The sequence below is a fragment of the Bos indicus x Bos taurus genome, chromosome 4 (assembly GCF_003369695.1).
Source record: "Bos indicus x Bos taurus breed Angus x Brahman F1 hybrid chromosome 4, Bos_hybrid_MaternalHap_v2.0, whole genome shotgun sequence".
Classification (NCBI taxonomy): domain Eukaryota; kingdom Metazoa; phylum Chordata; class Mammalia; order Artiodactyla; family Bovidae; genus Bos; species Bos indicus x Bos taurus.
The window spans coordinates 23,259,760-23,272,948 of record NC_040079.1 but is presented as its reverse complement, the minus strand read 5'-3'; the positions used below and the strand labels follow the sequence as shown (position 1 = coordinate 23,272,948).

The 13,189-nt window shown below is 40.3% G+C and overlaps 1 protein-coding gene across 2 annotated transcripts in view; it reads right to left on the bottom strand.

Moving 5' to 3' along the window:
* CHCHD3 (coiled-coil-helix-coiled-coil-helix domain containing 3) overlaps positions 1-13,189 on the bottom strand; it is a 292,378-nt gene that overhangs the window by 47,359 nt on the left and 231,830 nt on the right. For both annotated transcript variants that reach the window (XM_027538962.1, XM_027538963.1), the window contains one exon: positions 12,238-12,308. In XM_027538962.1, coding sequence (XP_027394763.1) covers positions 12,238-12,308 — 71 coding nt within the window. The remainder of the gene's footprint in view (positions 1-12,237; positions 12,309-13,189) is intronic.

The window sequence follows — 13,189 nt, the reverse complement described above, 5'->3', positions numbered from 1 at the left end:
GGGGCTCCAAAATCACTGCAGATGGTGAATGCAGCCATGAAATTAAAAGACTTACTCCTTGGAAGGAAAGTTAAGAGCAACGTGCTGCTGCTAAGTCGCTTCAGTCATGTCCGACTCTGTGCGACCCCACAGACAGCAGCCCACCAGGCTCCCCCGTCCATGGGATTTTCTAGGCAAAAGTACTTGAGTGAGGTGCCATTGCCTTCTCCAATGAGCAACCTAGACAGCATATTAAAAAGCAGAGACATTACTTTGACAACAAAGGTCCGTCTAGTCAAGGCTATAGTTTTTCCTGTGGTCATGTATGGATATGAGAGTTGGACTATAATGAAAGCTGAGCGCTGAAGAATTGATGCTTTTGAACTGTGGTGTTGGAGAAGACTCTTGAGAGTCCCTTGGACTGCAAGAAGATCCAACCAGTCCATCCTAAAGGAGATCAGTCCTGAGTGTTCATTGGAAGGACTGATGTTGAAGCTGAAACTCCGGTATTTTGGCCACCTGATGCGAAGAGCTGACTCATTTGAAAAGACCCTGATGCTGGGAAAGATGGAGGGCAGGAGGAGAAGGGGAAGACAAGAGAACGAGATGGTTGGATGGCATCACCAATTCAATGGATATGAGTTTGGGTAGACTCTGAGAATTGGTAGTGGACAGGCAGGTCTGGTGTGCTGTGGTTCAATGGGGTCACGAAGAGTTGGACATGACTGAGCAACTGAACTGAAAGTGAAAAGGACTTACTGTATATGTATAGCACAGAGAATTCTACTCAATAGTTTGTAATGGCCTATATGTGAAAAGAATCTGTTAAAAAAGTGGACATATGTTTATAAATAACTGATTCACTTTGCTGTAGAACAGCAATACTGTAAATCAACTATACCCAATAAATTTTTTTAAAGTAAAAGAAAATAATAATAAGGGGGGAAACTTATTTTTAAGAAAACAAAGTAAGATTTACTCCTATAGCTATAGAGATCAAATATACTGAACGAACAGCCCTGACTTTGAGATAAAGTATTCAAATTCTAGTAAGCAAATATGATTATGGATAAGATCAGAAATCACAAGTTTTTTAAAACTGTGATTAAACTTAGGAAACTTATTTTACCTAGGACAAATTACTGTTAGAAGTAGCGTATTCCCAGTATTTTGGACATTTTTTCCCCTGATTAAAATTAGGAAATTTAGGATATTTTAAGAATAATTAACATAAAAAATTCACTGACCTAGGTGTTCACATTGCAGCAAAAATTATAAATACACCTATAACTACTACCCAGAAAACGAATCCTCAGTATCTCAGGAAGTTCACATGGGTCTGTTTTCAGTCAAGTCCCCTTCTATCCCCATCAACTACTTGCTGATTTCTATCAGTATAGACCAATCTTTCCTTTTTTTTGAACTTCACATAAATGGAATCACATAATGAATAATGTCTTATGTCTGGCTTCTTTTTGCTTAACATGTTCCTGAGATTCATCTATGTTGTTATATGAATTAATGGTTTGCTTTTTTTTAAAAACTGCTGAACAGTATTCTACTGTATGAATATACCACAACTTTTTTAATCCAGTCCTTCACTGGTGACCATATGAGTGGTTTCTAATTTTTGACAAGTATGAATAAACCTGATATAAACGGATATACAAATCTTTCTGGAGATGTATATTTTCTTTCTCTCTCATATATGCATGGTCAGTTGTGTCCGAGTCTTTGTGACCCCATGGACTGTAGCCCATCAGGCTCCTCTGTCCACGGAATTCTCCAGGCAAGAATATTGGAGTCAGTTGCCATTTCCTCCTCCAGGGGATTTTCCTGACCCAGGGATCGAACCCGAGTCTCCAATGTCTCCTGCATTGGCAGGCGGATTCTTTACCACTGAGAGTATTTTCTTTGCTCTTGGGTAAATACCTAGACCTGGAATTTCTAGGTCATGGACCAAATGAATGTTTAAATTTATAAGAAACTGTCAAGCTTCTTCCAAAGTGACTTTGCTCTTTTATACCCCCTACCAGCAAAGCAGGAAAACTCTGGTTTCTTTACATCCTTTCAGACACTTAGTACTGTCAATCTTTTTGATTTTTACCATTCCAGTGGTTTTAATTTGCAATTCCCTGATAACTAATGATGTTATTAGCACTTCTCATGTGCTAATTGGCCATTCTTATATCTTCCTTTGAAGAGTCTGTTCAAGTCTTTTGCTTATTTTTAGTATTCTCAAAATGGTGTCTTAAGATGAGCAGAACATTTTAATGAATAAAGTCCAAATTTATCAACTTTTGTATTTAGTTTGCTTACACGTTAAGAAAAACTGCAAAGAGCCAGAAATAGGAATCCTTGATAGACTGACACCCAGAGAGATGATCTGGACATTATACATTCAAATAAACAATAGGAAGGCCCGTTCAATGATGAGTACCCTGGTTTCAATGTTAACACCATGGTTTTACCCTAGATACAGTGAGTGGGCAACCCTAGGTTAATTATCTGGTTTAGAGCAGGAAGGGCTGATAGCGCTTGGAATAGGCTTCCCAAACCAGGGACTGATGAAACACAAGCAGATACCACCGTATGGCTGAGCCTATACAGATTGCCAGAGACCATCCTGACAGCTATTACTTTTATGCATAGATAACTTCTTTGATGTAATTTTTAACCACACTTAAGGCTCTAGATGGTTAAACTTTGAAAATTTGACACAAGGCAAGAACTGAAAATCTACCTCCTACAAGTCTTCCTGTGCGTGGCCGGTCAGTCAGACAGTAATTAACTCTAATTGGCCCCCCTACAAGCTTCTCTGCTTTCTACCTGTAGCGGAGTGGCACTCAAAAAGCAAAATAACTATTTCTCAGCTTTGAAAACATCAAAGTAAAATTTTTAAAAATTATTTCCAAATGGATCCTTTAAAAAGTAAATGAACTCTTGCTGCAATCAGCAACAGGAAAAAACTTAGTAATCCCAGTTAGAAATACCTTTAGGAAACTATGAGCTGTGTAGCTAATTACTCAAATAAGCAAGGATCAATAATTCTAAAATATCGTGCATCTCAGAATATAAAATGTTCTCATTTAAATATTATGATACAAAGAAAGAAACAAGCTATCATTTTGGTAGAATCTTCATTTATCTAACTAACAGTGCGCAATTAATATTTCATATAACCATGTAGAGTAACACTAGATTCTTAATGGATTGTATTGATTAAAGCAGAAAGTTCAATGCTAATGTTCCTGTAGGGGAAAAACAAAATGATTCGTTATCTCATGCAGAACAAATCATGAATTCAGGAGCTTGTGACCACTAACCTAAGGGCCGCAACAAGACTGGTTTTGATAATTTCCATGCAACACATAAATGGACTGTATTAAAGGAAAAAAGATTCCTAGAGTAACCCAAACAAGCCCCAGTTGCCACTGCTGAGGCCTGGAAGAGAATTCCAGGTCACGGATCGAACGCAGGATGTGGCCAACCTGGTTCCACCGGCTTGTAGCACTGCTTGAGGTTCCTTCACACACACTGTTGAAATGATAAGGGGGTTTCCACTGTGACCCTCTAGACCTGGAGACCTACTGCCCATGTTCATGAAATGGCTGCAGTTTCTATTGTTTTGTGAAATAGGTAATACCATCTTAGGGCTTACACCCCTGTCCTGCCCTTTTACTCCTATATTCCATCTTCTAGTACTATATTCATCCACTTTGCCACCCTGCCCTGTCCCCTTCTGCAGACGCTTCTGGACTGAGTGGAAAGCTGTGAGGAACGGTCAACAGTCTGTGCTTTGTTTTTCAAAGTGGCTGTACCAGTCTGCATCCCCACCAGCAGCATGCGTATAGGGGGCGGCGGTATCCCTTTTCTCAGCAATCTCTCCAGAATCTGGTATTTGAACATTTTGATAATGGCCATTCTGGCTGGTGTGAGGAAGTGCCTCACGGAGGTTTGGATTTGCATTTCTCTGATGGCTGGCCCTGCTGAGCGTCTTTTCATGTGCCTGGTAGCCTTCTGGGCGTCTGCTTTGGAGAGGTGTCCGTCTGGGTCTTCTGCCCATCCTGAGTTGAGACTGGGCTGCATGAGCTGTTTGTGTGTTTTGGAGATTGAGCCCTTATTGGCTGCATCATTTGCGAGTGTTTCCTCCCAGTCTGAGGGGTGTCTTTTCACTTTGCTTGTGGTTCCCTTTGCTGTGCAGGGCCTTGTGAGTTTGGGTTCCATTTGTTTCTGTTTGCTTTTGTTTCTATTGCCTGGGGAACTGACCTAGGAAAGCACTGTTAATTTATGCCGTAGGCTGTTTTGCCTGTGCTCTCTCTTCCAGGAGTTTTATGGTGTCATGTCTCAACAAAAACAACAAACAACCCTATACTTCTAAATGGGCAATTATAATTAAATGTATGCAGAACTGATGCAGGTGGAAACCTAACTCCCAAGTGGTGTTAGTGTTTCTTGGCATTTAATCTTCCGTTACCTTAGAGAATTAAGCATGTAGACTAAGGATAGAGCTCCCACTTGAAGAAGAAACTAACTAGCTAACTAGACAGATGTGATTAGGAGGGATCCGATCCTAAAGGCGGGGAGAAGGCCTTAATCACCTAGTTTCCTTAGAAATCTAAGCAATTCTACAAGCTCATCGTAAGAAGTAGAGTCAAACACTGGTGTGTTCCAAAGCAGGTCTCACTTGCCTTGGCACTAGTCTGCTATTTTGGGGTATGTGGGGGAAGAGAATGACACAGCTTCTTGCGGTGGCCAGCTCCGCTCCTCACATCCCCGGATGAAGGACAGAAGGGGCTGCCATACCCATGGTAGGCGGCGTCTTAGATCGAAGTAAAATAGCTACTTAGGTCCATTTTTTAGATGAGGATCAATAATAACTTTTTTTTTTCTTTTTCAACTTTAAAACCTTCTCAGCTTGAATGCCCTAAAGAGAATGGCAGTTAAAATTTACATTTTAGAGATGGAAAACACAAGACAAAGATATAATAAATAACCAGCCTGAGGAGTGAGGTGTTCCAGGTAATCAAGACTACGTTTCAGACAAGTGGGTATTTGCTATCAGACAAACTCTAGTGGGAACGTGAAACACTGTGGAAGATGACAGAGGTGAGTTGATGTTTAAAAAAACAAGAACAACACACAACGCTATACTTCTAACTAGGCAATTATAGCCAGGTGTACATACAAGGAGTACAGGTATATTTACTTTTTCTAGAATTTAACCTCTTCCGTTGCTAAGTCTCTTACAAAATAATCAAGGCATTGCTTGACTCTAAGGATCGTAGGGAATAAAATGTCACCACTGCAGCTGCTGTATTTCCTGTTCACAGCCCTTCAAATTTAAAAAAAAAAAAGGAGGGGGGTGAAGGCCCAATACAAATGTGGAATTTAATTAGTTAGTAAAAGCCCCAATCCTTGCCCGAAGTCTTGTTCTTCCTGTAATATTGCATTCTTCTCTTCTTGTGTAAACTTTTCATTATGGAGGAGACATCTTTATAATACAATAACTCTAGTTATACTGTAACTGCTGGTAACATAACTCCTGCATTGGAAGAGCCAGCATGTTCAAGTAATGTTGTTTTAATACAATTTGTGTTCAGCAGAAAACCAAGTTGACTTGGTCATTTAGAATTTGATCAATGTGAATTAGTGTCTTACTGAGATAAACCATTTGATCATTTAGAAATTGATCAATGAGAATCAGAGGTAAAACATTTATCATGTACATGTGGTATATCAGAGCCATTCACGCAGCACGAAAGTAGGTTATAAGCAGACATCAATAAGTGTTAGAGATGATGTGCAGCGAAACTGTCAGCTGCAGACACAGATACATGCCTGACAGTATATAATTTTAATCCTTTTGATAAGGCAAGTTCCTCAATGAGGCAGCTGGCATCACTGAAAAATTATAGGAGTTCAACTTTCGGAAAAATGGGAAGAGGCACAGCGATGCTAAATATCTCAAACTTTGGAAATAGGCTTTAATTAAAAGTTTAAGCAGAATGTAAGCAACATAAATTTCCTCGGCGAAACTTTTAGAAGAGCTCTAAGACTATTAATCAGAGTAAACTGTATCCCCGCAGTACAATTAGTCCTATTAATCTAATACTTCCAAACTCAAGTCACATTGACATTCAAGCCCACTGGCTTATGCATCGAACAGAATTATAAATTTGCCAGTCAAAATCTTATTTAATTATTTTACAGCCAATTAAGCAGGATCTTTAAACACTTGCTTAAAACTGTCCATAATCCACATGTGTAATTACAGAGAACACGAGAAACACCTGCTGATACCACGGGCATGTCATCCTCAGCTTCACTAACTCATTCGTAGTGTAGCTATTAAAATCACACATCCCAAAGAGAAACTAAACAGCATGGCCAAAGTGAAACCCTAATAAAACCAAGGACATTTTAAAGTGAAAAGAATTTTACATTGATGCAAACATTTGACTATATAATACTTTAAAAAGCCATTTTATCTGGAACAGTTTTTGCAAAGCATTCTGCAGAATCACCTAAACTCCTTCCACGGGGTAACTAATCTTTTAATACGTTACAAGGATAACCCAGGCTTCTTCCATGAGCCTAAATTTGTAAGTCAGGTTTGAACAACTTCGTTCAAGGATAAAAGTGAAAACCCTTGCTAACGCCTGGCACACAAAGGAGCATTACCAGCATTCACATCCGACCGCACAGAATCACACTCCTTTACGAGTGCTTCATCCTTCAAAGACACTGAAGCCAAGCTAAAAAGTTACACCTCTAATGAGATCAGTCCAGAAGTATTTTCAATAGATCTATGCCACTTGCCATATACGTTGTTATGGAAGGTAGAAGTGGCCAGTCCATTATCTAAAGGAAAACATGGGACGGAAAGATCAGCCATCTCTGAAATGTTTGTTTGCTATTACATTGTCTTCCCGAGGTTTACACTGCCTTTACGATATCTCACATTGCTTTGATATTGCTCTACACATTTGTTTCATGTTTGTTTCTGTATTTTAAAAACAACTTGTGTGTACATAACACTGTGGTAACGTTTCCTCTCTGTAGGTGTGATATATTGACAACAAGCCACTGAAGGCAACTGGATTCTGATGCTGACCTAACACAGAGCCCTGCAGCACCGTCTGCACACTCCTGATTCTGTCTGTCCATCCTGAGAGCTCTGACACAGCGCGTACTGGGCTGTCCCGTCTTAAGCGCTTTACATGCCGTCTCCCGGCTGGACTATGAACTTCCCATGGCTATGATCTCTCTCTAATGCTCTTTTGGGAGTTCTTTGTTTTTTTCTAAAAACAAATACAGAAACCTCCACAAGTTCCTACAGTGTGTTTGTTCTTTTGTTATTTTAAAAAAATTTTTCTGGCCCTGCCCCATGGCATGTGGGGATCTTAGTTCCCAGACTACGGATGGAGACTGTGCTGCCTAAAGTGGAGGTGCAGAGTCTTAGCCACTGGACCGCCAGGGAAGTTCCCGGGAGATTTTAACATCATCTCGATTGTGTCTGGAACTAGATATAGAAATTTCTCCAATGGTGCAGAGTTTTACAACATGAGTTGGATATAACAATAAAATACTAATATAAAAGTAACAATATATAATAAAAAGAAAAAAAAATCTAATAGTTAATTAAGCAATTTACTTTGTGCTAGACCTGTCTGTGCTAATAAGCACTATCAATATAACAATTAATATAATATTTTGCTTAATTATCTATAAGGTAGACTACAAGGATTAATACTGAACATAATTTTCATTAACAGAACTACAACATGGTATTACTGCCAGAAAACTAACCCAGAACTAACACCATAATTTGCTCTATTTAACAGATAATAACAAAGGGTGATAAAGGTGGTAAGGGGTACTTACAATGACCATTTCAGCTGAGCTGAAAAGGTGTATCTTTAGAACAGAAGCTAGATATAGGTGTGTGTGTGTGTGTGTGTATACACATCAGTGAGTTTACCCAGTGATTTCAGTTTTATAGCTAATTTTAAAGCTTTTTTGGGGGGGAAGTTCTTGCATGAAAGTAAACACACATTCTTGATCCCAAATTACTTAATTTCCATTGAAAAAATGATAAATAATTTTTAATAACTTCATGTTTATTAGGGATGCAATTATCTCACCACAGTAGCACTCACTCTGGATTTTTTTGGAAGCTTTGGGTTATTAAAATTCTGTCTTCCACCTGCTCTCCTATGATGAGCTTCTAAGTTTCATGCCGGTAAGACCCACCTGTCTCCTTCATGGCTATATACTGAGAACACAGCTGAGGGCAGGTTTCATAGAAGCACTATGAATGAATGATGTGCTAATAAAACAAAGTGGGGAGAGTGGGGAGTGGGATTCCATTGGCTCTCAAGTGTTTTCATGGTTTGCTGCCATACTATACAGTGAGGGACTGAAGTGTGAGTTAATATTTAAACATCCCTAAGACAATTCCATCAGCTGTCCTGAAGGATGCACCAGTGTACTGGTATTCGTCACATGTGGCCCCAAATGCTCTGAGCGTTCATTATTCTTTCTCTTTACTGTGGTTTTGTATGGAGCCCTCCACCCCCATCAGGCGTGTAACAGTGCCCTTGAAATTGCATTTTAAGAAGCTTCCATCTCGTGTAATGAAGGTGTACCCAAAAGAATCCTTCCATCAGATGAAATTAATGAAACCCTCCTCAAAGTCCTCCAGGGTGTGCTGTCTAGGAGGGTCAGCTGAGTCCAGCTCTGCAATGGAAAGGATACAGTACACTGTCCTGCCAAAGACTGCGGACATCATGATTCTCTGAAGTCCCCAAGGTTCTGAGGAGAAACACAATTCCACTGAGGAATCTCTGTGCCCTCAAAGGTGGTAAACATCTCATGCTGCTGAAGCACTATCATTTCCTTGGCATGAAGCTGCCAATCAAAATACCGTATTCTAGGAGTTCAGCCTAGCAGGAAGTGGCTGAAAAACATGACATAAAGAAAACCACTTTCTGAAGAGCCAGCTCCGGACGTTCCTGAATTTTTGTTTGCACTGGAGTTGGCCAAACCACAAAGTCTGAGGGCAGGGTCCGCAAGACTATCCTAACTTCTGGTATCAACTGCAAGTTCAAGGGGGTTCCCAAACTACCCTAAGCTTTGAAAATTCGATAAAGGATTCACAGAACTCACTAAAGCTATAAAACTCAGAACTATGGCTCATTATGGGAAGTGCTACAGAGAGTCAGCCAGAAGAAGAGAAACACAGGACAAAGTCTGAGAGGGTTCCCAATGCAAAGTTCCCACTGCCTCCAGGAGGGACAGCCCTCCTGGTATCAGTGTATGTGACAAATGTAGAGCAGCATCAGCTAGAGCTGCTCACCCCATCTCCGTGTCCAGAGTTTCACTGGGGCCTCGTCGCACAAGCTGGCCTGACTGCTCATGTGGCTGACTTCAGTCTTTGGCACTGGGCTGATACCACATGGCCTAAGGGGTCCGTTATGAATAAGAAGACATTTCTTTCACTTGGGAAATTCCAAGGATTTAGAGATTACTCCTAGAAGCTGAGTACAAGGGCCACAGTTTGCTCTGGGGAAGGTTAAACTGTCTACTACATCGGATCAGAGTAGGAGCTGATCAAGAACACCACCTTCTAAAGATAAAAGAGGATGATGCTGTTGCTGCTGCTGCTGCTAAGTCGCATCAGTCGTGTTCGACCCTGTGCGACCCCATAGCTGTTGAGGCTCTGCTTAAAACCAAGTACACCCTACAGATCCACGCCATTGTGGAGAAGGTCAGTCGTCACGACTTCCCTCTGTGCTCCACGCAGGCTCTCATTCTGCAGTAGGCCAGTCCAGGCCGGATTATATGCTTTCCAGGGCCATGACATGGCAGCTGGGTGTGGCTTCAGAAGAGAGAGTCTTTTCATCTAAAATCAGACTTGTTTGTGAAATTCAGCTTCCGCCAATCTTCTTTCCAACATACTAAGTTCATATTTCTGTTTCTCCTTTATCCCTTCTATCCAAGTGTTTGCTGTGGGCTGAAATGCATCTCCCCCAAAATTTGTGTGTTGAAATCCTAATGCCTGGTGCTTTAGAGAGTGAATGTGGACAGAGGATTTTTTAAAGAGGTAAGGTGAAATGAAATCATCATCAGGGTAGATCCTAATCCAATGTGATTTATAAGAGGAGATGAGGACACAGATGGAGAGAGGGAAGACCATGTAAAGAGAGTCACGTGTAAGCCAAGAAGAAAAGCCCCTGGAGAAACCAACCCTGCTTACATCTTGACCCTGAACTTCCAGACTCCCCAACTGTGAGAAAATCAACTTTTGTCGTTTAAGCCACTCAGTCTGTGGCAGCCCTAGCAAACCAGTACACCAATTAATCACTAATTCACATCTAATCTCTCAGTGACTTTTGCATCCATCTCTTTTCTTTCACTTGCCAGAGACTTCTCATCTGGTATTTCTGGCTTTTTATTTTTCTTTTCCATGCCTCCAATCAAACCTCGCGTTAACTGTCAGTTTATTATTACTAAAGGACCACAGAACTCAGAGTACTCACCTGGCCAAACATCTTCAATGTGTGTGTAACTTGTGTGTGTGCGCTCAATCGTGTCCAGCTCTTTGTAACCCCATGGACTGTAGCTTGCCAGGCTCCTCTGTCCATGAGATTTCTCAATCAGGAATACTGGAGTGAGTTGCCATTTCCTCCTCCGGGGGATCTTCCTGACCGAGGGACTCAACTTGAGTCTCTTGTGTCTCCTGCCTTGGCAGGTGGATGCCCTACTGCTGCACCACCTGGAAGACTATGACTTACGGCTAAATGAAGAGCAGCTTCTTAGTTCAGCAGGTAACGAAAGCCCCTACAAGCTTCTCCACCTTACCTTGCACTAGTCTCCCTGCAACAAACCACTGATCTTAACTAGTTTGTCAGCCACCAACTCCGGGGCATGGTTTTCCTTTTGAACACCTTTCCCTCCTGACTACTCGATACTCTTCTTCAAGCCTCAACTAAAATGCCATCTTCTTTATGACTTCATAGATCATCCTGGTCAGAATGGATCTCCTTTGATTTATCTTAAATTTTACTTATTTGTATAGCTTCAACCTTACAAAGAAGACAGATCCGGGGTGCCAAGTGAAAGGTTCTCACAGTACAGAGACGAAAGGCTTGAAAAACACTGCTTTGCCATTCGTGGGAAAGATAAAAACCCAACTTTAAGAATACATATGGAGAGTGTCTTTGAAAATCAAAATCTATCCAATTCTATATCTACATTCTGAAGATAGCACATTAACCTTTAAGAGTGAGATTTATGGCTCATTTTTAGAAGGTCTTTCCTGTCTGCTCCTAAAGAGATAATTTCACTAAGGAAGACTGGAGGGTTCTATCTATTTAAATATACCTTAAATCATACTTTTTCTAAAAAATATTTTAAATCAACATTAAAATAACACCAATATCCATTACCACACAAATTACACTACGGCAGAAAGTAATAACATTCTACCCTAGGGTTTAATCATTTTATCAAATGCTTATAAACATGCCAAGGAAGGAGGTCAGAGCCTAATACAATCTTTTGACTAAACCTGTCACAACACCTTTCTGTGCTTCACTAATTTGCACATGTGCGACTAACAGTGGTTACACAGCAGAAGTATCTATACACTCAGGAAAATTCTGAATGTTTTCTTACCTAATGTGAGTACTGAAAGCAAAGGGAAAGCACAGGGCTATGGGTCAGGGACACTCTGATCCATCAATTACAGAACACTCATTTAATCATCCCAAGGATTAATACAGGGAGCAATTTAACATCACCTTCATAATCAAGGGCAAGGGAAAGTTCTGTGATTTAAATGTTTTCAAGGTACACGTAAAGCAATAAAAACAGCTTAAATGGGAGAAAGACAGATACCCAAATTTGGACATCTCCATCATTTTATTATATGAAAGTAAATGATCTCTGTGTTTCTACTGTTAGAGGCAACAATTTAACATCCCCTTCATAATCAGGGGTATCCTACTAAAATCATATTCCAAATGAAAACACCACCACCATTGCTTTCAAGTTCGCCAGAGTTCATAAAATGGAGTTGCAACATACTTTCATCAGAGGCCTGTCCCTTGCACTGGAATTCCATGATAGCAATATTGGTCCAAACACACTTCCAAGTATTCCAGAGGGCTAACGTACGTGTGAAAGAGTGGTAAAGGCGTGCTTTCGTCTTGTCGGGAAGGGTACATAATGATAATACTATTAAAGACTTACTTGAACTTTGCTTCCACCTCCTCAGCAGCTTTCTGGTATTGCTCGGTGGTAACTTTGTAGAACTCTGAGCTCTGTGGATAAAGAGATAGCAGAGTTTTCACTACTCAAGAGGACAACATGTGTGCAAGACTTACGATTTCAAAAACTACATAAAATCTTGTGTCTGCCGCTCCAGCAGGAGGAGGAAGATTTCTTGCATGGTGACAGGAATACTTAAAATAACATGTAAGATTATATATTTAATAATGGTATCATTGTTGGCATACACATTGTAATCACAGACTAAACATTCATGTAAGTCATCAATATTTGAACCTTCTGAAAAAATTCCTAACGTAGTTCTGAAAGACTATTTTGATCTCCCGTATTTGGAATCTACCACTGCAAGACCAAAGAGCACTTGAGATGAAATGTGAAATTCACACACCATATTTTCCTATCATTCCAGTGTTCCACCTAGGATATTAAAGGATCATTTCTTTTTACACTGTATATTTGTCCTCAAGATGGATTCTTTACCAAGTACAATTTGTTCTGTCATCTCCATACGACCACAAGAGCATCAACATTTATAACAAATTAATCAGTAAGAACAAGGGGGCAGATTTAGGTAATTTTTATTAAAAAATGTTTCCACTATTACATGAATGAACACATAAGCAATATAAATCAAGTTGTAAGAGCCAAGTAATGCCTTTCCTGGGGCAGCAATATTAAAAACGATCCATTCTGACTAGCTACTGTGAAACCTGTCTTACTGCAGGGGGTGGCCTAAATGACCCGATGAGCCTTCAGACTCCATGAAATACCCTGCAAAATGCACTGCGGTACAAAAGAACACAATGCAATGCAGTGGTCTATTGTGTCCCTTCGTTCTCTATTCACTCAGGTTTCACATGCATGACTTGGGGTGGTTTATTTTTTAATACATCATTGTTGGTTGGTGAGAAAA